The 27,900-nt window shown below is 47.3% G+C and overlaps 1 protein-coding gene across 2 annotated transcripts; it reads right to left on the bottom strand.

The window, feature by feature from the left end:
* Positions 1–42: 42 nt before the first annotated feature.
* CALU (calumenin) lies at positions 43–27,900 on the bottom strand. Of its 2 annotated transcripts, none has more exons than XM_028747818.2 (7): positions 27,792–27,900; positions 15,467–15,702; positions 10,066–10,259; positions 7,174–7,340; positions 5,584–5,644; positions 4,555–4,754; positions 43–2,943 (listed from the first exon to the last, which is right to left on the bottom strand). In XM_028747818.2, exons 2-7 carry the CDS (start codon positions 15,691–15,693, stop codon positions 2,839–2,841), a joined length of 954 nt encoding a protein of 317 aa, XP_028603651.2. In that variant the 5' UTR covers positions 15,694–15,702; positions 27,792–27,900; the 3' UTR covers positions 43–2,838. The 2 variants fall into 2 exon arrangements, with proteins under 2 accessions (XP_028603651.2, XP_028603650.2); XM_028747817.2 differs by lacking the exon at positions 10,066–10,259 and adding an exon at positions 10,333–10,526 and having other exon boundaries at positions 27,792–27,899.

Genomic DNA, 27,900 nt, shown 5'->3' with positions numbered 1-27,900 from the left:
GAAGCCCACACGACAGCACGAGCAAAGATACAGAGCCGCGAGGGATGTAAACAGTTTTTATTAAGACACCATCTTTATGTTGTACATTATATAAAACTCCATTTACACTCTACCAAAAAAAAGTCTCCTAAAAAGGTGGACCATGAAGAGCTGTGGGACATGCGAGTAACGAGTTTCTGTGGCCACCAGGTTCATATATCTGCTTTGATAATAAAGATTGTGCAAGGAGGTAACACGGCGGAGTATAAAAATCAAGATACACGTGGCAGAAAGCCCCGACTTAGACAGAATTCTGCTTCGGCCATTTATTTCCTGCGGTGGGGATGAAGGTTTTTTGTGTGTGTTTTTGTTGTTTTACAGCACACATCTGCACAGCAGCACCCCTGAAACTTTGGCTCATCAGGGCTAAAAAGAAGCATCACAGGCGTACGTCCCCGAAGGTACCTGCTCCCGATATCGGTCACACCAACAGAGCCAGCTAGGTTGCATGCGCACACAAGCAAACACCCCCCCCCCTCCTCGCTGCCAAATCTGCAGGTCAGAATTTCCTGGGGCGGGGGGGTGGGACATAGGCTACAGGGGAGAGGAGGGGGCTTTTGCTTCAGAGTGAAAAAATGCAAGCGTGGGAAGGAAATTGCAATTGTAGTGCAGACGCACCTTCGTTAGTGTTCAACAAAGAAGCTGGGAAGCCAACAATGGCAACAGCTCCCTTTCCACACTCAAGTCTTCACGTCAGGGCAAGGAGAAGCAATGTTTTATTAACTCGCCGCCCCTCTCCATTCTCTGTGGCGAAGCAAATGGGACCGAGGTCCTCTACACGGGCGTTTCGTTCTCCCACCGCCTGGCACCTTGCTCGACCAGGATGCACCTCCTTCCCTGAAACTGGGAAGTGGGGAATGTCCTGCTGCTTCGTTATGAGGCTCACGACACACTCATCTTACAAAATCCTGGATTCTTTCAACGCCTGGTTTCATGAGCATTGCTTTCCTGTTCCCGGCACCAAGTTTATTAACTGAAAGGAAGTGGTTAGTTGGAATTGACAGGTAGTGTTTTGAAGATTTCTGCCCTTGGAGCTGTCCTGTCTCAAAGGAAATTTGGGGGTAGGGGAACTTTACCAAACCACTCATGATTAAGACAGTTATTTAGTGCAGGCCGGAGGGAGTGGTTGGCCTTTAGTGTTCAAGAGGCTCGCAGGGAGAGGTGTCTTAAGCGCATAAAAGCAGCCTATCTTAGCCTGCTGCCCTCCAGACATTTTGGATGAAAAGCTCTGGGACCGTCACGCAAAACCTTTGGAGAGTGGCAGGCTGAGGAAGACAGGCCTGAAACCCTGGGACCAGGTCCCAGCAGTCGTGCTGAGCACTGATCACACTCTCTTTCAATGGGCTTGCGGGGGGAGCCTTTCCTGGTGGGCTGGACCCAGAAAACCTGCATGAGCAGACCCAGCAAACTGGTCCTAGAATGGGAACTTGAGAGCGTCGGCTTCAAAAGGCTGAGATCCTACGTTGCACCCTGGGACCCGAGAGGAAGAAGAGAGGGCGTGTCGTTTGCCTTTTTTGAGGTAAGGAGAAGGCCCTCGCCCAGGCAGACTAGGCAGCTGGGGGCTTAGAAGCCCACCGGGAGATCAGAGCACTGCTTGGGGAAGGTCTTTAATACTGCACACTGCTGCTGAATTTGCCATGCATTTTGCATAAAGGGCACAGATTCCCTCTCTACTTTTAGGCGCACGTTTTCGCACCGGGGTTCCTTTTTGGCAGGGAAGCCTGATTTTAAAAAAGAAAAGGCACTTCAAAAATGAAGGACTTCCATGTGTGTCCAACTGCCACATTATTCTCCTGGCCTGTTTGACGCCCGTACGGCATTCGCCCACTGTGCCCTGTCTTGAGGCACCAGCTGCTCACTGCTCTACGCAGAGGCAGGCCCAGGCGAGCAGCAAACTGAACCAGGAGGATAAAAGGTGGAGATGATTTGGCTTTCATAACCAAGTCCTTGGGGGGGGGGGGTGAATGCCCTGATGGAGGGTTGTAGCAGCACTGGCCAAAGTCCTCTACCCCATCTGAAAGGGGGCTGGATGATCCCAGCTCCTGGGGGCAGCAGAAGCACCAGGAATTAATACTTGGGGCGAAGCAGGGATGCCACAACTCCTCTTGTTGAAGGGTGCCATAATTAATGTACAGCCTTCGGCAAACCTTCCTAACTCAGGTGTGGGAGGTGCATTGTGGGAAAATCCTCTTTCACTGAAAAAGATAACAGTGGTAGGTTGAACTGGAAGCATCTGCTGTTGAAATTCTCTGCTAGGCCCTTCCAGATGGGCTGGAGGCAATCACCCCAGTTCAAAACAGTAATAGGGGGAAGAAACTAGAACACGGAAGCTTTCTCGTGTGTTTTTCCATGGCCCTCCTTGTTCTCTGGCATTTTGCGATTGGATTTTGTAGCTAGGCACACACACACACACACACAGGGGGAGGTCAGTTAGGGGGAGCTAGTGTTGCTCTAGGGCTAATGTTTCAGGATATGCATTCTTCATCTCACACGGGACCAAAAACGAAATACAAAAATAAAACAGAACTTGTTAGACAAAAAAAAAAAAAAATTAAATCCAAAAATGCAAATCTATAAAACAAAACAACCCATTTGTTGCAAGTTAAAAGTTGCTTGTCAAAACACTGAGCTCCCGTCCCCAGGGGAACAAGTAGCAAAGGAAGGACGGGAGAGGTTTATTCTCGTTTTTCCACGTTGTTGCCTGAAACTGCCAGTCTCAGTAGTGAGAGAGAGTTCTTTGCGTTATTCCGGAAACCGTAAAAAATAAATTACTTTCTTCCTCTTTTCCTCCTCTCTGGCTTAGAACTCGTCGTGTCGTACTAAGGCTTCCCCAAAGTCCGTAGCCTGGCTGCCCACAAACAAGTCGTACTTGTCCACAATTTCTTCTTTGCTGAGTTTGCCATCCTAAAGAAGAAAAGGAGAACTCAGGCGCTTTGGCAACTATTCATGCTGGCCTACAGCTGTGAGTCCTAATGAGGCACTTGGGGGTCGCCCAGGTTTTGACCGTGCCGCGGCCGCCACTGAATGTTTAAGAGGGACAATCGCCTGAGACATTCCCACAAGCAAACCCTGTCAAAATAAATGGAAGCTCTTGTGTGGCTTCCATTCATGTCAACTGGAGCTGATCAGGGGAACATCTCAGAGGACTGGGCTTCTATTTAGCTGCAGCAGCAGCCTGATAGTTGACATACAGAGCAGGGAAGGAACAGGTCCCTGCCCCAACAGGTATACAGTATGAAGTATACAACAGAGGACCAGGATTTTCTCCGAGGAGGAGATATGAGCTTCCATCCCTGGCAGTTCCAGATAGGGCTGGGCTCCTGCATCTTCCCGGGAGCAGGAGGACAGTATAGATTTGGAAGAGTGGTTTGCAGAGGGGCATAGTTCAGAAGGCAGAAGCTGGGAAATACTGGATGGGGAACAGCTAGGAGAAGAAACACTGGGAGAGAGAGGGTTAACAGACTCATAGTCTCTGGACAGCCTTCCTCTGCTCAGCACAAGGTCGAGAAGAGCTCAGAAAGTTTCAGAACAGAAAACACAGAGGATGCTACAAACTCAGATTACAAGACATAGGAGTGACGTAGATTAATAGGGACAGAGGGGTTGTAAGCTTTATTGGGAGCACTGCCATTCTGGGTGGACGCTTTCTTTTGTCCTTAGCTGTGTTTATAAAAGAAACAAACTCAGGAGTCAGCAACCTAAAACCCATGGGGGTCATTTAAATGGCCCATGAGCTGCCCCCAAACTGAGCCACCTGCTCAGCAAGTCTCTGCGCGCTGCGCTAAAGCAGCGCAGCGCAGCGTGGGGACTTGCTTCCATGGCACCGGAAATCGTGTCTGCACCGGAAATCGTGTATGTGCAGACGCGATTCAGCCCATGGAGCGATCTCTGCTGGAGTGAACCGGCCCTGGCGAGGTAAACCTTTGCCGACCCCTGAAATACTGTATTTTTCGCTCTTTAAGGTGCACTTTCCCCCTCCTAAAAAGTAAGGGGAAATGTGTGTGCATCTTATGGAACGAATGCAGGCGGGAGGCTCTGCTCAGCACTCCCTTTAAAGAGCCGCGTGGAGCGTGTGTGCGGCTCTTGGGGGCTTTTCCCCGAGGAAGGAGAAGGGCTGCCCTTCTCCCTCTTTGGGGAAAAGCCCCCAAGAGTGAGGGCCCCCCACACACGCTCTTTAAAGGGAGCGCGACTCTTGGGGGACCCTTCCTCCTGCTGCCCAGAAGACGCTGTCCTTGCTGTTCTGGCTTAGCCGCACGCAGCCTCTCCTGGGCAGGAGGAGCCTTCATCCCACTGCCCTGAAGAGGATTCACGCGGCTATCCCAGAAGCCAGATCCTTCTTGCTGTTCTGGCTTCTGGGATTCAGAATATTTTTTCCCCTTGTTTTCCTCCTCCAAAAACTAGGTGCGTCTTATAGCGCAAAAAATACGGTAACTGGTAAGAACTCCTTTCGTTTGATCTGCTCATTTATGGCCACGGGGGAGGAAGCAGATTCCCCGAATCCTGACAGAGCCTCACCTTGTTCTGATCCGACTCGTAAACGAGGTGCCGTGCTTCTGCCTCGGCGTGATCGTAGTCCGAGGGGAGGATCCAGTCCTTGGTCTCCTCCTTGTCCATCTTCCCGTCGCGGTTCTTGTCCCGGAACTCTACAAATTGCTCTCGCTCCGTCTTCACCCACTCAGGCTCTTCGGCGTCGCCGTCGTGGCTGTACATGTCGCCTGTGGCGAAGGGGGAGAGAGGCAAAGAGACAGGCAGGCACTGGGTCAGGCATGAGAACCACGTGTCCACTGGACTCAGTTGCAAATTTTAACCTGAGGCCCCAAAGCATATATAAATTCAATAGATAATAAAAATAAATAATATGGCAGCAATCACAAAAAAAGAATAAAAATCTATCGCAGAATGCACCATAGAGGCCCCAAAGCATATATAAATTCAATAGATAATAAAAAATAAAAAATATTGCAGCAATCACAAAAAAGAATAAAAATCTATCGCAGAATGCACCATAGAGGCCCCAAAGCATATATAAATTCAATAGATAATAAAAATAAATAATATTGCAGCAATCACAAAAAAGAATAAAAATCTATCGCGGAATGCGCTATAGGGCTGTGTGAGGCTGATAACAATAATGACTCTTAAATAATGACAAAAGTGACTCTTAAATGAGATTATGAAAGGTAAGGGGAGGCGAGTATCAAGAAGGGAGCACCTTTTTATTTTAAATGGTCTAGCCAGGAATCTTTTCCCTTTTGCCAAGATGCTGAGGAACACAAACTTGAAAGACACATCAGCATTAATGAAACTGGGAGGGAATGGGCAGCCAACCCATAACCAGCCCTGTTCCTCTGGGGTGTGACTGCCTCTCCCACAGCTAGCATAATAATGGGGAGGATTTCTTAATTTCATTTATTACCCACCCTTCATTCCAAAAGTGGGCTGCAGCCATTTTAAATGCAGCATTTTAATAGTAAGTTTGAGGAGCGACAACGAGAACCTGAACTAAGGGAGGAGGAGGGAAGTGGGAAGTGATGTCGGGCTCACCTATGTATTCTTCCAAGTCAATGACGCCATCCCCATTCTTGTCAATGTCCTCCATAGTTTCCTGTTGAGAAAAACCAACGTCAGCATCGCAGCTTAAGCTCAGGTGGGACCTATGGTGCCCCTTCTTTGCCAGAGAGCAAAGAGAAGCGAGCATAAGAAATGCTTTCCAGCGGGCAAGAAGAGAACCTTAGGCTCGATATAGAACATACAGAGACCCCTAGAAGGGAAAACAGGGGTCAACGTCCCAAACCACCCACTCACAGAACAAGTTCAGAAACCTCGCCTTCCACATATGACCCAGAGGGGGCAATGATAAACTGACCAGAACCAGGGTGGATATGATTTAAATCAATTCCATTTAAATCACTAGTCAGTAAGACTTGATTTAAATCATTTTTTTACAGGAGGACTCATTCTTGCTGGTATAATCTTAATATTTGCAACCAGATGGAGGTTTCATTTTTGGAATAATAAATTTTCAGAGCAGTTAATCAAAAATGACTGATTTGGTTGTACTATTAGAAATACATAGAAAGATAATTATGAAATTATTATGAGGTTTAATAAGTTCACTGCTTATATTTGGACAGCTTTTCTGCTGTACTTTATTGGAAGGAGAAGAAAAATCATTTCCTTAATAGCAATTTATTCAACTAAAACATAACATTATAGCATATGTTTCCATGTTTGTTAACTGATGTGGTTAAACATTTTAAAAAAAAAAAAAAACATGGACTGAGTTTTAGCACACATGAGAAACTTAAAACAAATCCTTATTTCCTGACGAATAGCCTTTGGACTAGAATGCAACTTAAATAGAAAATCTTTAGAAAGATTTTTTCCTCCAAAAGCATTTTATTTTAAAAAAAACAATTTAAATCTAAAAAAAAACCAAGTTAATTTTTAAAAAATCTGATTTACCGTATTTTTCGCCCTATAGGACGCACTTTTTCCCCTCCAAAAATGAAGGGGAAATGTGTGTGTGTCCTATGGGGCGAATGCAGGCTTTCGCTGAAGCCTGGAGAGCGAGGGGGGTCGGTGCGCACCAACCCCTCACGCTCTCCAGGATTCGCACACCTCTCCGCAAGCAGCGGGAGCCCAGTGCTGGGCTCCCGCTGCTTGCGGAGAGTTGCCTGCATGTTGTAGCCTACGCGCGCTCAGCTCAGCGCGTCCAGGCTTCACGCACCTCTCAGCAAGCAGCGGGAGCGCTCCCACGGCTTGCAGAGAGCTGCCTGTTTGGGGGCTGGGGTCGGGGGAAGCTCGAGCTTCCCCCGCCCCAGCCCCGCGCCTGGGGGGAAAATATTTTTTCCCCTTTATTTCCCCCCAAAAAAACTAGGTGCGCCTTATGGGACGGTGCGTCCTATAGGGCGAAAAATACGGTAAATAAATTTAAAAATCAGATTTTTAAAATTATTTTTTAAAAAAATCATTAATATTATCCACCCTGACCAGAACACATTTCAGAAGCAGCATTAAAATGGTTTCCTAAGCCTTTTGAAGACGGGACATGGGTGGCAACATGTCACTGAAATACAGTTATACTTGCTCCCTGGCTTAAGTTAACCCATGTGATCCCTGCGTGGTACCCACCTGCACAACTATATCCTTCATGTATTCATATTCCTCAGGATGCAGGAAAGCAGTGAACTCTTCCTTGGTAGCAATCAGGTCACCGTCCTTGTCGGCCATCTTGAACCTCCGCTCATCTCTCACCATCATCTGCTTGTAGTTAAAGCCATCGTCGGGGTCGGGGTCGTCTGGGTGGCAAGAGAAAGGTTGCGTCTGCTTCAGCACCGGGAGATCACTTGAGGGGTGTTATCATTACTACTGCCAGAAGTGCAGTTTGCACACGTTTACTGAACATGTCACAGGGCACACTGTTCAGGGAAAACGACGGTAGAGTAACTGCAGCCCAGCAAGTTCTGCACCACCCTTTCCAGGAGCAAAATGTTGCTGAAGGCCCCTGGAGTTCCTCAGCCACAGAATGGCCAAACCAGGCTCCAGGTGACCATAATTTCTCACTAGCAAAAATGGTGGACTCTTTGGTCACCCTCCTGCTTTAAGGCACTGTATTTTTCACTCCATAAGACGCACCTGACCGTAAGACGCACCTAGTTTTTAAAGGAGGAAAACAGGGAAAAAAATATTCTGAACGAAACAGTGGATGTATGATTTTTGTGGTTCATGCTGTGGCCACAGACATGTGATCTGATGGTGAATTTGGGGTGACCCAATGCAAAAATCCAGAGGATCCATGTGGATCTGTGCTTTGTAACCACGTTTTTGCGTCACTGCAGCCCCAAGAAACAGTGGGTGAAGGCTGTAGTTTTGGTGCAGGCTGTAGCCATGGACATGCTATGTGATCTGATGGTGAATTTGGGGTGACCCAATGCAAAAATCCTGAGGATCCTTGGCTTTTACCTCCCCCCTCCCAAGCAGCCTTCCTTATCACGTCCCTTATCTCCCTCCCAATTACGGATCAGCTGCTTCCTTTCAACACCCCCTTCCCTCTTGTTTGCCTTAGTGTCTTTTCCTCAGCTGGAGCAGTTTTTTGCTCCTCCTTTTCTTCTAATTTCTCTCCTCATTGCTTTGGTATTCCTGTCTCCTCTCCTTGCAAGTTCAGTGTCTTTACCTCCCCCTCCTCCCCTGGCAGCCTCCTTTATCAGCAGTCTTATCTCTCTGATCGCTTACCAATCAGCGCTTTGTTTCAACACCCCCTTCCCTCTTTCGGGAAAAAAAAAGCAAGATCTGCTTTTCGCCCCTGGGCTCCAGGGACCACACATTCACTGCATAAGACACACAGACATTTCCCCTTACTTTTTAGGATGGAAAAACTGCGTCTTATGGTCTGAAAAATACGGTATATTTTAACCACAGCAATTACTTCATTTCGAACCAACTGCTAGAGATAAATGAAAGTAAGTTTATTATCTGGGTATCAAAATTAAAATAAAAGCCAAGAGCAACATGCTGTATTGCAACAGGAATGGCTCTTTTCCCAAGTCAAGTCAGGGAGCGCACAATAAGCAGGAAGGTGTGTTTGCAATAGGCTCAGAGCTTTACACACTAGCTTCCCCCCCCCAACCTGGTGCCATCCAGAGAGTATGAACTACAACTTCCATCAGCCGTAGGCAGCATGGATGTGCTAGCAAGGGCTGATAGGAGTTGTAGTCCCAAAGATCTGGAGGGTACCAGCCTGGAGAAGACTGGTTTGGGTCAATGCTAGGGAAGAGATTTTTGAAAAGACCCCCTTCCCACATTGCAGAGTGGTGAGTTCCTGGGCACTGTAGCCGAAACCAGAAGTTAGCCTTCCTTGCACTGGGTGACATTTCCTCCTCTGCAGATGGGAACGGTGGGCCAGGGGTGGGCAACCCGTGGCCCTCAAGATACTCCTGGGCTATATGACTCCCACTGGCCATGGCGACTGGGGCTTAGGAGAGCTGCAAGGCCAACGCAGCGTCTGGGGGGGCTTCTCTCCACCCCCATCGTTCTGCCCGGATGCTGAGGTCCAGCACCGAGGGCCTTCTGGTGGTTCCCTCACTGCGAGAAGCCAAGTTATAGGGAACCAGGCAGAGGGCCTTCTCGGTAGTGGCACCCGCCCTGTGGAACGCCCTCCCACCAGATGTCAAAGAACTACCAGATTTTTAGAATACATCTGAAGGCAGCCCTCTTTAGGGAAGCTTTAAATGTTTAACAGACTACTGTATTTTAATACTTTGTTGGAAGCCGCCCAGAGTGGCTGGGGAAGCCCAGCCAGATGGGGGGGGGGGTATAAATAATAAATTTTATTCTATTCTATTCCCAGGATTCTCCCCTCCTTTCTTAGACAAAGGCCTTGAAGAGCTCAAACGCAACAGGAGATTCAACATTTGCAGCCGGTGGTAGCACTCAAGAGAGTTACCATTAAGACCACGTCGCTATGCTGTATGTATCAATGAAGCAGAGGTGAGAAGCTGCATCTCCAGTCAAGGTCCAAGACTTCTAGGGCTTTTTGTGCTTCCTCAATGAAAGTAGGCAAGGGACCATTTTCAAAGGAGAGAACTGCTACCTCTCCCATAACATGGGATTCTATCCCGTGTCAGAAACTCAGATATACAAAGCTAGGCGCCAAATGGCTCCTTAAACCAGGGTTACGGTTGCAGCAAACCGAATGCCTGGTTGCCATTTTGGGGCCAGATGGCTCAAAAGTCGTATTTCTCAATGTGACTTTTTGGTTCCTGAGATTCATTCTGATTGTGCAGATAAAGTATAACGGACAGAATTCTGTGCTATCTGGGCATTTTTACTGATAGCCAGGTGCAAAACGTGCCTGGCAAGTTTCGAACGCTGATTCTATCAGCAGAGGCGCATCAGACCCCAGCTATAAATCATTAGGCATTTTAGACCTCCCATGGCCTGCAAGACCACCCTGCCCACCCACCCCCTTCCTGCTTTATCGGCAGGAGATCAGGATGACTGCGGCTGTGGCAACTTGCCCCTTACCCAGGTAAGTGCCATAGGTCACGTTTCTGTACTCATCCCAGGAGATTAAGCCATCTTGGTTCATGTCATACTCCTGCCACTGGTGCTCTACATTGTCATACACGTACTTCTTCTGCGCCTTCTTAATCCAGGCCTTCAGCTCCCCCTCGGTCACAAACCCATCCTTATCCGTGTCTATTTTACTTACAATCATTCTACAAGACAAAACAAGCAAGTTTCAAGACGCCGGGCTCCAGAAAGCGGTTGCCCCAAGAGCGGGGGACCTACCTAAGATGTAGCCGTAGGTGGCATTTTTATACTCTTCCCAGGAAATGAGCCCGTCCTCATTGAGGTCGTGCCCCTTCCACTGGCGCTCTACATCCTCGTAAATCCAGCGCTTTTGGGCAAATTTAATCCAGTCTTTTAGCTCTTCGGGAGTTACAAACCCGTCCTTGTCTTCATCTATTTTACTTACAATCTTTCTGTAGGAAATGCAGAAAAAGCCGGCAAGAGTTAAAAGAGACAAAAGTAAATAAATACCTGGGCCTAATCAGAGCAGGGTCACGTGCCATGTTTGGCAACGGCTATGGGGCAACCCAGTAGGGATGAGGGTGGCGCTGTGGTCTAAACCACTGAGCCTAGGGTCAGAAGGTTGGAAGTTCGAATCCCTGTGATGGGGTGAGCTCCTGTTGCTCTGTCCCAGCTCCTGCCAACCTAGCGTTCGAAAGCACGTCAAAGTGCAAGCAGATAAATAGATACTGCTCCAACAGGAAGGTAAACAGCGTTTCTGTGCGCTGCTCTGGTTCACCAGAAGTGGCTTAGTCATGCTGGCCACATGACCCGGAAGCTGTCTGCATACAAACGCCGGCTCCCTCATGGCGCTGTGGGTTAAACCACAGAGCCTAGGGCTTGCCGATCAGAAGGTCGGCGGTTCGAATCCCCGCGACGGGGTGAGCTCCCGTTGCTCAGTCCCCGCTCCTGCCAACCTAGCAGTTCAAAAGCATGTCAAAGTGCAAGTAGATAAATAGGTACCCCTCTGGCGGGAAGGTAAACAGCGTTTCCGTGCTCTGCTCTGGTTCGCCAGAAGCAGCTTAGTCCTGCTGGCCACATGACCCAGAAGCTGTATGCTGGCTCCCTCGGCCAATAAACCGAGATGAGTGCCGCAACCCCAGAGTCGGTCACGACTGGACCTAATGGTCAGGGGTCCCTTTACCCTTTACCTTTATGGGGCAGCCCAACACTGGGAGGAGCAAGAGCCCTTATGCCACCAGGGAGAGGGCACCTGTAGCCATATTTTGTTGCTGGGACTCCCTTCAACCACAGCCAGTATGGTCAACAGTCAGGGAGGATGGGGGGCTGCAGCCCGACAGCAGGTGGAGAGCAACCAACACCCCTTCCCTGCCCTCTTCTGTACAGTGGTACCTCGGTTTTAGAGCAGCTTAGTTCCCGAACAACTCAGAACCCAAACGCTGCAAAGCCGGAGGTAGGTGTTCCAGTTTTCGAACTTTGCCTCGGAAGCCAAACGTGCTCCTGAGCTTCCGTTTTTACTGTTGCGCAGTTTATTTGAGTCCCCCACGTAGTAATTAAGGCTTCCTTCCTTCAGTTTTACCCTTAAGCAGCAAATTTAAGTCCCCCTTCCATCATAAATAAGGCTTTTTTGGTCCCGTTTTTACCCTTAAGCCGCAAATTTAAGTCCCCCCGCCCGCAATCGTAATTGAAGCCTTCCGTTTCTGATTGCAGAGTTCTGAGGTGATATTTGGTGCCTTTGTTTTTGTTATTTTTTTGCATTTTTGTTTGTGTGGCTTTTTCATTTTTGTGTCTGTGGCTTGTTTTTCGTTTTATGATTGATTGATTGATTGATTGATTGACTGCAGAAATGGATAAAAGCCCCCCCCCCCAACCAAAAAATGACTATTATCAGTGCAGGTAAGGGGAAAAATTTTTTTATTATCTTATTTATTTTATAGTACAGAACATTGATTATCGCTTTCATTTTAAGGATCAATGGTCTCGTTAGATAGTAAAATTCATGTTAAATTGCTGTTTTAGGGGTAGGTTTTTTTTTTAAAGTCTGGAAGGGATTAATCCACTTTGCTTTCTATGGGAAAGCGCGCCTTGGTTTTGGAACACTTTGGTTTTGGAACAGACTTCCAGAACGGATTAAGTTTGAGAACCAAGGTACCCTGGCAGAATCCGAGACCAGGGAGAAGAGTCGGTGGAAGAAGATTGGAAGAAATTTAAAGACTATTTACAAAAATACTGCAAAATTAATGAATGTTAGACTGATGTTGGATTGAAGTTAAGTGGTTTTCAGCAGTAATGTTAAAAAGATGTGCAAAAATGGATTGTTAACAGGTGATAATTTAAAGTTATAATATATTAAGACTAAAGATTAGGATAAAAACAAAGAGGGAAAGGATTTGCTGAACCAACTGATTGAACTGGATACAAAAAAGGGAGGTGTGAGGAGGTCCGGGGAGCAGGCAAATGAAAGATAAGACATGGAAAGATTGAATTGTTTTTAACTGTTTTTATTTTGTATTTTTTTCTTTTTCTTTTTGTAATATTTTGAAAACCTTAATAAAAATTATTTTTTAAAAAAAAGAGAACCAAGGTACCAACTGTATTAGAAAGGGGCAGACTGAAGCTCTAGTGTTCGACAGCCTTGTTCAACAGCAGGGTGGCAGCTGGTCATCTTTGAGGCCCAGTGGCCTCTGAAACCCTCAGCAGTTTATATGGATCTCCCAGACAGCCCACCTCCCCGTGCATCCAGTAGTAACCAAGGACCTGCCTGTAACGCCATGCAAGCATGGAACCAGATCCTACCAGATGCAACCCATTATTTGGCACAATTAAATCGACTTTAAAGATTAACTGGCATTTAACAGCCCTGGTCTCGGGAGCCCGGAGGCAAGGAAAGCCACTCAAGACACACACACAAAGGCTTCCTCCTTGCTCCAGGCAGCTGCCCCAGGGATCTCCAGTCACAGCTGCTGGGAATCAATAAAGCAAGTTGAGTCCGGGAGGACAGAGCTAGGGAAAAGGAGGGAAAGGACTGCAGCTGCCGCCTCCCCTGAGAAGCTCAAAAAGCAGCCAAGATGGAGGCAAGGGTGGTGGCGGCGGCTGGTTTTGAGCTTCCAAGGTAAATGCATGCTACCTTTGTACTGTGTTAAAAACACATTTCCTTTGCGGAGTGCCAGATTCTTTTCCTTGACACCTGACCCACTAACAGGCAAGTTCTCGAGGGCCAGGCGTTACAGCTGGGCTGTTCTCCACCCCTTCGCTATCCTCCACTGACATCAAAGCAGGCTGGTGAGGGATTTAACTGAAACCCGACCGACAAGGAAAGGTCGGACGAGGTGGCCATTCTGGGCAAGAGGCGCGAGTCCTAGAAAAGTTGCCTGCAACCTGCCTGCCCTAACTGGACGAAGGATCGCCTGAACAGCAGGACACACATCCTGCTACTCTAGAGCAGCCTTCCCCAGCCTGACTACAATTCCCATCAGCCTTTGCCAGCGCAGACAGCTGCTCTGGAGAGTGTGCCTGTGATGCAACGTGAACTGGAGTGCTCGGGCCAAATTTCTGCTAGACCTACTGGCTTTGCTGGAGCCCTGCTTGTGTGTGTGTGTAGGGTGCCTCATGCACTAGTGGGTGGCCGTCTGGATACCCTTCTTCTTCTTGCCCTGACCCTAATGGGCATCTCCCCTTTGGGACAACACAGCACCACCCTACTCACAGCTGCCAGAGAAAGGAAAAGAATTCTTGAATCAATTCTCTGGTGCAAACGTGAACGTCACGGAAGTGATGCAAGCCTGTACTACTTTGCTGGGCTGGACACACAACCAGGCTCTTTGGCCAAGGCCCCCACAGCAGTGCGGCATGATCAGAAAGTCTCGGCAGTGAGGGGCTAACGGGGCAAACTTGCATGATTTATTTCCCAAGGAGAGTTTTTCCCAAGTCTGGAGCAGCAGAAGCATAAGAATGCTCAGCCAAATATAACCGCAGCTGTCACTCCTGTTACTTGACACTTGGGCCACAGGGGGGGGGGGGTTGCAAGGTGGGGGGGTGAGGCATTTCCCACTGCACTGCCGAGGGGGAGTCATTAGCCCCATCAAGGTCACAGCCTTCTGGAGGAGCTAATTTGAACAAATGCAGCGAAGCAGGTTACGGTATTAGCACTGCTATTCTCCTCGGCATGAACTCCAGGGCCCTAGTCAAGACTCTCGCCATGGGCACCAATTTATTAACAGTGGTATCTTGGAAGTCGAACGGAATCCGTTCTGGAAGTCTGTTTGACTTCCAAAACGTTTGGAAACCGAGGCACGGCTTCCGATTGGCTGCAGGAAGTTCCTGCAGCCAATCAGAAGCCGCGTCAGACATTCGGGTTCCAAAGAACGTTCACAAACTGGAACACTCACTTCCGGGTTTGCGGTGTTCAGGAGCCAAAACGTTCAACTCACAAGCCGTTCGTGAACCAAGGTACAACTGAACTGTTAATCAGCAACTTGGTAAAAGGTAAAGGGACCCCTGACCATTAGGTCCAGTCATGGCCGACTCTGGGGTTGCAGCGCTCATCTCGCTTTATTGGCCGAGGGAGCTGGCGTACAGCTTCCGGGTCATGTGGCCAGCATGACTAAGCCGCTTCTGGTGAACCAGAGCAGCGCACAGAAACGCCGTTTACCTTCCCGCCGGAGAGGTGCCTATTTATCTACTTGCACTTTGTGCTTTCGAACTGCTAGGTTGGCAGGAGCAGGGACCGAGCCACAGGAGCTCACCCCGTCGCACGGATTCAAACCGCTGACCTTCTGATCAGCCAAGCCCTAGGCTCTGTGGTTTAACCCACAGCACCACTTGCGTCCCAATCAGCAACTTAAGGGGCACTTAATAACAAGATGCACCTGCACAGATTTCAATGAAATCTTTGGGGAACCTTTGGCCTTCCAGGTGTTGCTGAACTGCATCTCCCATCAGTACCAGCAAGCGTGGCCAATGGCCGGGCATGATGGGAGTTGTCATTCGGCAATATCTAGGTCAAAGTTTCCTCACACCTGCCGTAACTCTGTAGATACTGACCTGGGAATAATTTCCGTTTAATTCATGCCAGCTTACTTCTGAGAAAAAGTCGCTAGCTTTGGGATGCGTCTGTCTAAAGGAGGAATGGGTAACTTAAGGATTTTCAGGTGCGGTTGGACTCCAACATCTACCAGCTGCAGGTAGCATGGTAAATGGTGGAAACTCCACAATACCTGGAAGGCTACAGGCTCCCTACCCGTGGTCTAAAGGCAAGGACAGTTGCTTAGCTGGACTGTGCATCAGAGCCCCATGGGAGCTGGCTTGTGGGGCAGGCACACAACAGGCTGCAGTGGATCTGAGTCACCCCCCTAGCAGCCTTCCTATGTGAAAACCATCAAGGTTTCCTTACCCCAGCCTCTCCTTGCTTTCTTCTGGCGTCAGCTGGTCAAAGGTCTTGGCCTCATCCGCACCCAGGAAGGCATCGTGGTCATAGTCGAAGTTCTGCGCATCATCATGGACCTTGTCGCTGAGCTGAGGTTCGTGGTGGATGCGATCCTTCTTCTCGGTGGGTTTGCTCAGAACGCAGGCGGTCCACAGGGACAGGTACAAAATGACCTGCCGAACAGCCACAACCATGGTGATATCCTTGGGAAATTAAACACAGGGGCAACAGTTAGCTTGTTTTAAGCTGAAGGTCTTCAGGCTTCCTGTGGGGACCATCAGTCACGCCACACAGTTGCCCTTCTGCTAGACGCTTCCAACTGCAGAAAAAGGACGTTATCATTAGCTGGCTGGCCGATACCACTTGTCTTAATTAGCAAGAAGTGATGGCATTTGTGATCACCATGTTGAAGGTGCCCATATGAACTCTGAGGCTATTGTTTTCTCATGGCATAGAGGCATCAACAACTAGCCAGGCAAACACTAATACGTTGGGTTAAGCTAAATGTAACTGACCACGCTGCCCTCCTGCAAACAGGCTATTTCGAAAGTACAAAGAACGGAAGTCACGACTTATTGGCTGTTTAGAACTAGAGAACTGCAGCCAAAGACTTGGCTAGTTCATTCTGACCAATGTGAATTTCACTCCCCACATGCCACACCTCTTTTGACAGTGCTGTCCCCAAAGCTTCATGCCTCCCTTATTCATCCACCCCCTCTGCTGCAAACTGCACACAGCTCTTCTGTCCCAGGGTCCCAAGTGACCCTCCATTAGGACAAGGGAACAGGAAGGAGGAAGATACAGGCTTGCAAAAGCAGCCTTCGCCATCAGCTGGCTGGAGTTGATCGATGTTGTAGTCCAAAACACCTGGAGGTCACTAGATTGGCAAAGGCTGAGCGGAGGGAAGGAAGGTAGCTCCGTTGGCAGAGCATGCGGCTCCTTAATCTCAGTGTTGTGGGTTCGAGCCCCACGTTGAGCAAAAGATCCCTGTATTGCAGGGGGTTGGACTAGATGACCCTGTGGACCCTTCCAACTCTACGGTGCTAGGATTTTCAGGATACAGCACTGGCTGACAGGTGGAAACTAAGGGAGGCAGAGGGCAAAAGGAAGTAGGGACACAGGGTAAAGACACTGGTGCTCTTTTATTGGCCCCTCCTTCCCTCAACTCCTCCTCCTCCATAATCCATTCATTGCCTCAGTTTCCTTTCCAGTCAGCTGCCAGTTCTGCCTTCCTTCTGCTAAACCTGCATCTGGACTCCCTGTATCCTAGCTATATCTATATATCTCTATCTCTATCTCTCTCTCTCTCTCTCTCTCTCTCTCTGTGTGTGTGTGTGTGTGTGTGTGTTTTCACATGATTACAAGTATACCTTAAAGGTAAAGGTAAAGGTACCCCTGCCCGTACGGGCCAGTCTTGACAGACTCTAGGGTTGTGCGCCCATCTCACCCAAGAGGCCGGGGGCCAGCGCTGTCCGGAGACACTTCCGGGTCACGTGGCCAGCGTGACATCGCTGCTCTGGCGAGCCAGCGCAGCACACGGAAACGCCGTTTACCTTCCCGCCAGTAAGCGGTCCCTATTTATCTACTTGCACCCGGGGGTGCTTTCGAACTGCTAGGTTGGCAGGCGCTGGGACCGAGCAGCGGGAGCGCACCCCGCCGCGGGGATTCGAACCGCCGACCTTTCAATCAGCAAGCCCTAGGCGCTGAGGCTTTTACCCACGGCGCCACCCGCGTCCCTCACAAGTATACCTTACAAACACATATTTTGAATACAACTACATATCTGACTTCCTTCCCTCTCCCGCCTTTTGTGTTTCCTTTTCTACTTTAGATTTTTAACACTTTACTCCATTTTTTTCTTCCTTTTATCTTAGTTATATTATTTGCATCCCCAAACCTTATTTGCATCCCCAAACCTTTCAGATATTCTACAAATTTTCCCATTCTTTAATCATGCCCCCCCTTGGTTTCATATTACACCCATCAGTTTTGCCATTTGGCATAGTCCATCAATTTAATCAGCCACTTTCCCATAGCTGGTATAGCATCTTATTTCCACTTCTGGGCAAACACCATTCTGGCTGCGGTTGTGGCATACAAGAGCAAATTTTTAAGGTCCTTCAGAATCTCTATATTCATAATCCCTAAAAGAAAAGCTTCCGGTTTTTTACTAAAGGTTATCTTAAACATTTTCTTCAATTCATTATAAATCAATGATACAGGACCACCACATATGATAGAAAGTGCCTTTCTTTTCTTTACACCATGGGTAGGCAAACTAAGGCCCGGGGGCCGGATCTGGCCCAATCGCCTTCTCAATCCGGCCCACGGATGGTCTGGGAATTAGCATGTTTTTACATGAGTAGAATGTGTCCTTTTATTTAAAATGCATCTCTGGGTTATTTGTGGGGCATAGGAATTCGTTCATTTTTCCACAAAAAATATAGCCCGGCCCCCCACAAGGTCTGAGGGACAGTGGACCGGCCCCCTGCTGAAAAAGTTTGCTGACCCCTGTTTTACACTTTCAGCATGTGTTTGAGTGGACTCCATGTATCCTTGGCCCACACCTAGTAAGAATGTTTTCAGCATCTAGACTCTAGAGTAGCCTGTGACTTCTCCGCACATGGCATGCTGCTGTTTAATGCTCATTTCTTTAATCTACCATAGCATCATAGGTCTACAGCCTACGGAGGGTTTGCTTGCAGATTCATAAGCTTCAGGAAAGTATTCAGCACAACTGAGCAAGAAGCCCTTTTGGAATTCAATGCTGGTGCTATGTTACGTTCTTTTTTAGGCTTAAGCAGACCTGTCTCTGCAGTGTTGTGAAATTCCATCTTGAAGGAAGATTCCGCAATGAAGAACACTAATAATAACAATCTCCTCTTTTTGTGACATACCTACAGCAGCTAGGAAATGCTCACCTAACCTAAAATGATAATAAAAATGTCATCAGGCAAGAGCCATCTGAGAACTGAAGGGGAGTGTTTTCCTGCCAACTACAAAACACTGTGGCAGTACAGAATTTGCTCACCGTTATGGAATTTCAACAGCTCCATGCATAAAGAGATACACAATTTATAGTCTCACCCAGCCCAGGGAGAAAAATCACATCACAGGGAAAAGAGAGGAGGGGATTAGAGTCACCAAGCTGTTCTGGCAAATGCTTAAGATTATGGGGGAGAGATTCAAGCCCCTACCTGCTGCCAAAGCCATCGTATATATTCTATGTACGCGATGCGCTCGAAGGGGTTCTGTGCAACTTGCATTCCAGTAGCAAGACTTTAAACTATTTATAGCACATCTTCCTCCACCACCCTTCGGATAGCTGCAGAGCTAGCTCTGCATAGGCCACAGGGCTCCCTATAGCTCCCCTGTTCCAGAATGAGCCACCACAATACCTCATGAAGGACTGTGTGGAATTGACGCAAGGAAAACTAACGTGAGAAACCTCTGCGCATGCCTCACTGCAACCCAAGCAGTCTTTTAATCTGAAAGAAACAGGGCCAGAAGGTCTCAGGGGGCTGGCTCCCTAGTAATGTAAAACATTTTTCAGAGAAGTCTGAAAGTCCCATTACAGTTTTATCTGGCCCTGTGAGCTAAGCATTCCAGCGGCACATTATGTAAGATGTCTCTTCTGCCTTATGTACAGAGTCAGTTTAATGCTCCTGTTCAGTACTGCCAACATTGGCTTAGTAGTGGCTCTCCAGAATCTCAGGCAAAGGTGCCTTTCCCTGCGACTTAAAGGTAAAGGGACCATTAGGTCCAGTCGTGACCGACCCTGAGGTTGCGGTGCTCATCTCGCTTTACTGGCCGAGGGAGCCGGTGTACAGCTTCCGGGTCATGTGGCCAGCATGACTAAGCCGCTTCTGGCGAACCAGAGCAGCACACGGAAACGCCATTTAACTTCCCACTGGAAGTTCCCACCTATTTATCTACTTGCACTTTGATGTGCTTTCGAACTGCTAGGTTGGCAGGAGCAGGGACTGAGCAACCCGTCGCAGAGATTTGAACCGCCGACCTTCTGATCGGCAAGTTCTAGGCTCTGCGGTTTAACCCACAGCGCCACCCACATCCCTTTTCCCTGCGACTTACAATTCTGCAATTGGAAAGGCCAGGGATTGAACCTAGGACCAGGTATGCACCCTCCATTTCTGAATATGGTTGCTGAGGTAGTGGAAGAGCGGTTTGTCCCTGTGCACGCGCATTGGACTTCACAGGAAGCACCTCCTCAGCTCCATGTGACTTACAGAAAGATGGCTCCACTCTCCTGATGGACAGCACAAATTATGCCCAGAAACCAAGACCAACCAAAATGCATGGAGCACACCATTCACAACTTTCGCTGACCTGGAGCTCTGCAGAGCTCAAAACTCTGCTGTCCTGCCTTTCCTTGGACCACAGTCCCCACTTACAAGCACTCTATCATCATCATCATCATCATCATTCATCTTTTTCCCTAACAGGACTCAAGGTGGCTCACAGATTAAAAACAAGAACTGCTAAAAACATAGAACAGATTTAATGGAAACAATGAAATTTCTCCTTAACTGACACAAACATGGCTTGCGTCCAACCAGGTTCTACTTAAGAGTTGTTGTTTAGTCGTTTAGTCGTGTCCGACTCTTCGTGACCCCATGGACCAGAGCACGCCAGGCACTCCTGTCTTCCACCGCCTCCCGCAGTTTGGTCAAACTCATGTTGGTAGCTTCGAGAACACTGTACAACCATCTCGTCCTCTGTCGTCCCCTTTTCCTTGTGCCCTCCATCTTTCCCAACATCAGGGTCTTTTCCAGGGAGTCTTCTCTTCTCATGAGATGGCCAAAGTATTGGAGCCTCAACTTCACGATCTGTCCTTCCAGTGAGCACTCAGGGCTGATTTCCTTAAGAATGGATGCGTTTGATCTTCTTGCAGTCCATGGGACTCTCAAGAGTCTCCTCCAGCACCATAATTCAAAAGCATCAATTCTTCGGCGATCAGCCTTCTTTATGGTCCAGCTCTCACTTCCATACATCACTACTGGGAAAACCATGGCTTTAACTATACGGACCTTTGTTGGTAAGGTGATGTCTCTACTTTTTAAGATGTTGTCTAGATTTGCCATCGCCTTTCTCCCAAGGAGCAGGCGTCTTTTAAGCGGACCCATTAAATCAGTGATGGCCAAACTTGGCCCTCCAACTGTTTCGGGGCTACAAATCCCATCATCCCTGACCACTGGTCCTGCTAGCTAGAGATGATGAGAGTTGTAGTCCCAAAACAGCTGGAGGGGCAAGTTTGGCCACCACTGCATTAAATTTAATGGACCTAAGTAAATCACATCTATCACTTTCAATGAGTTTACTCGGAGTAGAATATCCAATACATTTTAGTGTTCCCATGTCCTCCAGGAGTTTCTGTTTATCTTTTTGTGACCCTGATCCTGTCACATACCCACGCTCATTTTGATAAACACACTTTCTCCCTTAGTTCATAAAACCTTGTGAAAGTTACACTGGTCAAGACTTTTCAGCCTTCTAAAAGCCAGGCAACCTCGCACGACACACACAAACACTTCCTTTTACCAATGCTCTTTTTTTGAGAGAGAGGCCAAGTGTGTTATGGCATTGCCTGGGGATAGAAAGCAGAATCAGCCAGGAACTTTTCTGGCAAAACAGCCGGGCCTATTCCTACGCATACTGAAGTGGCAAACGTCAGTGATATTTTGCCAACAATGAAAGTCTCTTGTTAAACTTGCCTTCCAGGCATATGCCACTGGCGCCAGCCTGCAATCGAACGTGCCCAAAACACCTCTCCAAACATAATTTCCTCGTGAATTAGCTACTCTTATCCAAGCGAGCTTTGCTTTCCCATTAATGACAACTTACAAGTCAAGGTGTTACACAGAAGTCCATTTATAATTAGCCGACTTTGTTGCAAGGAGCACAACAATTATATATAGAATTAATCGTAACACATCTAACCTTGGCTGGCAGGATTGAAATTTACATGGCTCCCTAGTACACACACGGGGTGGTTTTGCCCAAAGATTATTCCCTTTGGGGAAAAAGGTTTTTCAAACAATTAATCAAATGATGGGACAATTGCTACAACCAGACCCAAAAGTAGCTCTGCTATCTTATTTTACTCCTCATATTAAGAACATAACCAACAAATACCCAATCTTCCATTTATTAACTGCAGCTAGATTAGTGAATGCAAAATTCTTTTAAAAACTTTAAATGCAAATATTTTAGAAACCTGTATGAGACACTGTGCTTATGGACAAATTGACCATTTCACCAAAGAAATATCAATCCGGAAGGAGAAAGATTCACAACTTCTATACAATATGATATCCTTTTATTGACTTTGTTAGAGCATTACATAATGCTCACGAGCTTGTCAAGCTGCATCCGAGTTACACCCATTTGCATCATGCATACAGGCCCCCCCCCCCATCTATTTGTATGAAAGAAATGACTTCACAAGAGGGTCAGAAGTCGAGTTCAAAAGGTTTGCGAGCTGCGCTGGCGCAACTGACTTCCCTGCACACAACAAAAGCTTCCTCTCCATCCTCTTTCCCATCTACCCTCAAAATCAGCTACAAAGGGTTGAGGGAGCAGATTTTGGGGGTGCGCAGAGGGAGGAGAGGGAATGGAAGTTCCCGCAAAACTATGCGCACAGGGCATTGGATACAACCCATTATGCTCACATTAAGGCCAGATTTCATTTTTAAAGCATGCTATTATTAAAAGCAATGACAAACCTAGACAGCATCTTAAAAAGCAGAGACATCACCTTGCCAACAAAGGTCCATATAGTTAAAGCTATGGTTTTCCCAGTAGTGATGTATGGAAGCGAGAGCTGGACCATAAAGAAGGCTGATCGCCGAAGAATGGATGCTTTTGAATTCTGGTGCTGGAGGAGACTCTTGAGAGTCCCATGGACTGCAAGAAGATCCAACCTCTCCATTCTGAAGGAAATCAGTCCTGAGTGCTCACTGGAAGGACAGATCCTGAAGCTGAGGCTCCAAGACTTTGGCCACCTCATGAGAAGAGAAGACTCCCTGGAAAAGACCCTGATGTTGGGAAAGATGAAGGGCACAAGGAGAAGGGGACGACGGAGGACGAGATGGTGGGACAGTGTTCTTGAAGTGACAAACATGAGTCTGACCAAACTGCGGGAGGCAGTGGAAGACAGAAGTGCCTGGCGCGCTCTGGTTCAGGGGGTCACGAAGAGTCGGACTAAACAACATGACTAAACAACAACTTTATTAAAAACTGGCATGGATCTGTAAATCCAACTTTAGATTTATTATTCTGAAAAGTCAGTTGTTTTGTAAAAAAATAATAATCTATGCTGCCTAAAACCGGCTGAGGACTCTAACTAGCTTACTCCCACTTCCAATTCTTTTTCCCCAAAGTATTAGGACTATTCTGGCTGTTAAAACCGCAACATATTAGACCAGCACACACACACACACACACACACACACGCCTTAAGCAAATGGCCTGTTTCTCCAAGTATCTCACACAATGAGCTGTTTATATCCATGAGCTATGAAGCACAGTCCAGAACAGGAGCCAGCAATCTCAATCGCACATCCAATTTGAAATGTGCCTGCACCTTGAATTTTCTCTGTCCCCCAAACCCATCATTTTGAGCTATGACACAAAAAGGAGGGGATTCTAAGGGACACGGACAGCAGGTGGTTGATAGTAAGGTGTTTTTTTTGGGGGGGAAGCAGAGTGATTGGAGGGGAATCGCTATACAAAGCAAGACGCAGAAGCTGTTTGCATCTCCTATCTCAGAGATGGGCAGACATGCTGTGGCAATTGTCATGTTACATGCTCTGTCCATAGCTCCAAACTCGTTGTGACATAGTAGATTGGAGGCTTGTATTTCAAGAAACAGTTTTGACAGGCAGCACACATAAACCTGGCTTGAGGGAGAGTTGCAGCGTGGTAATCCTCTCAGTGAGCACACACAACAGCATACAAAAACTGGTGCAATTTAAGGATGGGCAATTGGCCCACTCAACTGAAATTGGTGTGCATTGCCGGAGGTCAAGCTTTCAGAGTTCAGCTAATAGTGCCTTATCCAGCAGCCATATAGATACTGATCTCTTGTAGCCTTCCCTGAAGTATCTAATTAGAACTGCAAGAACTGAACGGGTCTTTGGTCTATCTGATCCGGAAGGGCTCTTCTGGTGTACTGAAAAAGTCCACCAGGCAACGATCACAATTTGCCAGGCGCCAGGCACATTTTGCACCCAGTTGTTGGCCACTTGCGACCAAGTGAAGATGCTCCGATGGCACCATCCTCTGGAGGTGCATGCCTGGGGATCTTTGGATCGGGACTAGTTTTCATACACTAGCATCTGTAGAATTCTGTTATCTTTTTTCTGCACAATCAGAATGAATTTCAGGAACCAAAAAGTTGTATTGGAAAACATAACTTTTGAGCCACCTGGGCCAAAAAATGGCAACTAGGCATTCAGTTTTGGTGACTGTAACCCTGGTTTAAGGAGCTATTTGGTGCCTAGCTTATATATCTGAGTTTCTAACACTGGAGGTAACTGGGAAGGGCCAACTTCATCAGCTGAGCTATCTATATGTGGCATGACACTCCAGACACTTAAAAAGGGCTCTGCCCGAGAGAAGCTGGCCTCCTGCCAGGGGCTGGAAAACCATCTCAGATATCTAGGCACCAGGAGGATGCATATATAATTTTAAAGAACTAGCATCAAATACTTTAGCTTTAGCCTTGCACAAAAATCCTGTATATGTACTATTATCATTCAGATTTTTAAGTTGCTCCACAGCCAGGGGCAATTGAAGTGTTGTACAATAAAATAAAATGGGACAAAATACCAACAACACAGACTCTGAAAATCGTAAAACCGTTTCTGATCAATTAATATTCCAGTAATGACTGGGCAACATTTCAAGGAAAGTATTCTTAAACAAACTTTCAATGACTTCATTCAAATAAATGCCTAAGTAAATTCATTTACTTCATACAAGTAAAGTTACCAGAGCACAGGAAGCCCCCAACAGCACTCAAAATACTACCATCAAGCAACCTGCTTCTCCCATCTTGAATGAAATACATCTAAGCAATAGCCTGATTGCCCAACATATATCCAGATGTGGTGGTCATTCACAATTGCCAACAATGTGTACAATGTACAGTGGCCTGAGAGTGACCTTAAAATAGCAAGAAATTTTATCATACCCTGCAAATACAGACAACTGCTAAACTTGGGAATAATTCAGGGCAACCACTTTTGAAATAGCTTAGAGCACAAAGAGTCACTTAACATAAGCAAGCTACCTTTATCAAAGAGTGGATTTTTACACCCACTGATTGCACATTTATGGATGAAAATAGCCTTATAACCTCTTAGTGACTCAGAGTACAAAACCAGAGAATTTGTTACGTCAGACTAATACAGTATGGGATCTCACATACATGGTGTTAGAGAGCAGCCTTCCCCATCCAGATGTTTTGGACTACAACTTTCATCAGCCTCAGTCAATGGAAGTTGTAGTCCAGAACATCTGGAGGACACCAGGCTGGGGAAGGTGATGTTACAGTGTCCTTGATTGCGTAGCAAGTACGAATGTGTTGCTGTTTTTAATCTTACATCTACTGCGAACGAATGCTAGAGAAGACCGTTACCTTCACACCCAGATAAACAGCTGGCTACTGTCAGAGAAATAATGACAAAGGTTTGTGCAGGTGATCAATCCATGCCAGCCAGTCAGTCCAGGTGAAAACTGCACACAGTGTATTACGATGAGCAGAGCACCAGTGTTATACCACAACACAAGAGCTTTGGAAATGTTGCTGCGTCCAGTGGGACTTCCTCTCTCACTCCCTGTTTCCCACGCCAGGGAAACAGCAGGCATGAAAGTGTTTAAAATGTGTGAATTGAATTTAAGTTCTTTTTAACTCAGGAATGGAGATCCCCAAGCTCTCTCAATTATCTTGTTGCACACCAGTCCCTAAGATTCAAAGCCGGCATGGTCAATGATGAAAGATCACAGGTTGCTCACTCCAGTTCCAAAAGATCACACACACACACACCCCCACCAACTGGTGTTTCCAGAGTGGAAGTCACAGAATAAAAACAGTAAAACAACAGTACCCCAGGATCAGCATCTTTCAAGGTACAGTATATGTTCTAGAAGAGCAGCCATGTTAGCCATAACAAACTAATAAATATAATTATTTATTTATACTCCGTACATCTGGCTGGGTTTCCCCAGCCACTCTGGGTGCCTCCCAACTGAATATTAAAAACACAATACAGCATTAAACCTTAAAAACTTCCCTAAACAGGGTTGCCTTCAGCTGTATTCTAAAAGTCAAGGGGTTGTTTATCTCCTTGACATCTGACGAGAGGGCGTTCCACAGGGCGGGTGCCACCACTGAGAAGGCCCTCTGCCTGGTTCCCTGTAACCTCACTTCTCGCAGGGAACCGCCAGAAGGTCCTCAGAGCTGGACCTCAGCCCAATAAAAAAAACCACCAACATTCGGTAGCTGTAACTTTCACATCATGCCTAAACAAAAACGTGAACTAGTTGGACAATTAGCAAAAACCCAGTAAGAAAAGTTCCTATATGCTTGCTGTATACTTGCTTCAAAACAAACTGTCCTTGAATTCCAAGTTATCACTGAGTTGTTCCTTGTCTAATTCGTCAACTGTTCTGTATCTTTCGAAATACCCCAAACCATCAGGGAAGAGCTTGTACCTCAATGACAGAGTACACTGAGTGCACAGGGTCCAAGATTCAATGCCCAATTAAGGGGGTGTCTCAGGGAAGGAGGGCCAGGATAGTCCCTGCCATTCATAGTGAACAATACTGTACACAGGACTACATGAGCCAATGGTCTGTAATTATACAATGAAGGTTAAACATAAGAAAATCCAGTTTAATGGATGAGGCTAAAGTCCAGCATCCTGTTCTCACAGACACAGACTAGATGCAGATCAACAGTTAGGGCTTATCCACACTTAGCTTTTGCCCTGTTCTTTCCAGGTACACGACTTTTTCCTGCAAAAACACCCTTTTCAGTGCTCCATGAGAGCTAATGTCAGTTTGGGTTTTCTGTATACTGCTGTTTGCTCCAATTGAGCTTTAAAGAGTAGGTTTCCTTAGGAGGAAAACTGTGGCAAAAAGGGAGTGGGTGGGCTCAGATACAGAACTTTAAAGCGTTGACCTGCCTGGAAAGAGCAAAGTGGGCAAGCCTGAACGCTCCTCACTTTTTCATCGCAGCAACTGGTATTCAGAGGCATACTGCCTGCAACAGTGCAAGCAGAACATAGCCGCTGTGGCTAGTAAGAGTTGACAGAACCTCATGGAAGATAAGGTTCCCATGTGATTTATCTATTTAGATTAATTAGTTTATTTATTACATGTTTCTCTCTTCGTGTCTGTATATATACGTACGCTGTAGATTTTTTTAACGCACAGGGGAAGAAAACACTCAGTGAGGTCACAATCGAACTGATCAACAGGAGATTCAGAACCAAGAAAAGGGTACTTCAAAAACCGTAAGCAACTTAATAAATTTGCTGCGCTTTACCTTAAAAAGAATAGCCCTTTTAGAAGTGGAGTCAGGTCTATCACAATTGTGAAGCCCAGAGGCAGGATGAACCTGAGCACCAAATTAGAGGGTGGGATGAATCCTGACTGATGGGCAAATTGACAGGCGGACAAAAGAACTGACACCTAACGGCGCCGTAGAGCAGCTTCCTCAGCCTGGCGCCCTCCTGTCGTTCTGGGCTACGACTTCCATCGCGTGGCGAAAACGTCAAGGGAGGCCCCGCTGGCGGACTGCCCAGTTATTGCTGTTTATTCAATTTATATGCCGCATTTCATCCGAAGATCACAGCGTGGATTGCAGAATAAACAATAATAATAATAACACAAATATAGAACAAAACGGGACACAGCAGCTGACCACCACAGAGAGAGAGAGAAGTGGGCCTGGGTGGCCCCCGGGTCTGACCCTACTTCCGTGCCCCTGCGCTTAAACACGCAAGTCCCCAGGCCGTCGGGAGGCGATCATAAGGGGCCGAAGGAGGCACGTCTGGACCCCTCGGCACTTGGAGCCGTTTGTTTCCACAGAAGAAACCCTCTCGCTTTCCTAGACCATCCCCGGTCGCATTCACACGTGAATTTGAACCCGGGTCAGAAGCGGCTCCGGGTCAGAACAGCGACACACACACCCCTCTTCTGGAGAAGCACGTGCTCGTGTGAGCGCGCCTCCCCGCTTTATCCGCTCCCGAGCTGGCCCCGTTACCTTCCCCCTCCTGCCGCCGTGGCCGCCGCCGCTTAGGCTCCCTCAGCTTCTCCCCCTCACGACGACCGGAAACGGCCGCGCCAAAGGCCAACCCTCCCCGCCCCACGCC

The sequence above is a fragment of the Podarcis muralis genome, chromosome 10, assembly GCF_964188315.1.
Source record: "Podarcis muralis chromosome 10, rPodMur119.hap1.1, whole genome shotgun sequence".
NCBI classification, from domain to species: domain Eukaryota; kingdom Metazoa; phylum Chordata; class Lepidosauria; order Squamata; family Lacertidae; genus Podarcis; species Podarcis muralis.
The sequence above is the reverse complement of the archived record's forward strand: the minus strand, read 5'-3'. Positions and strand labels throughout refer to the sequence as shown.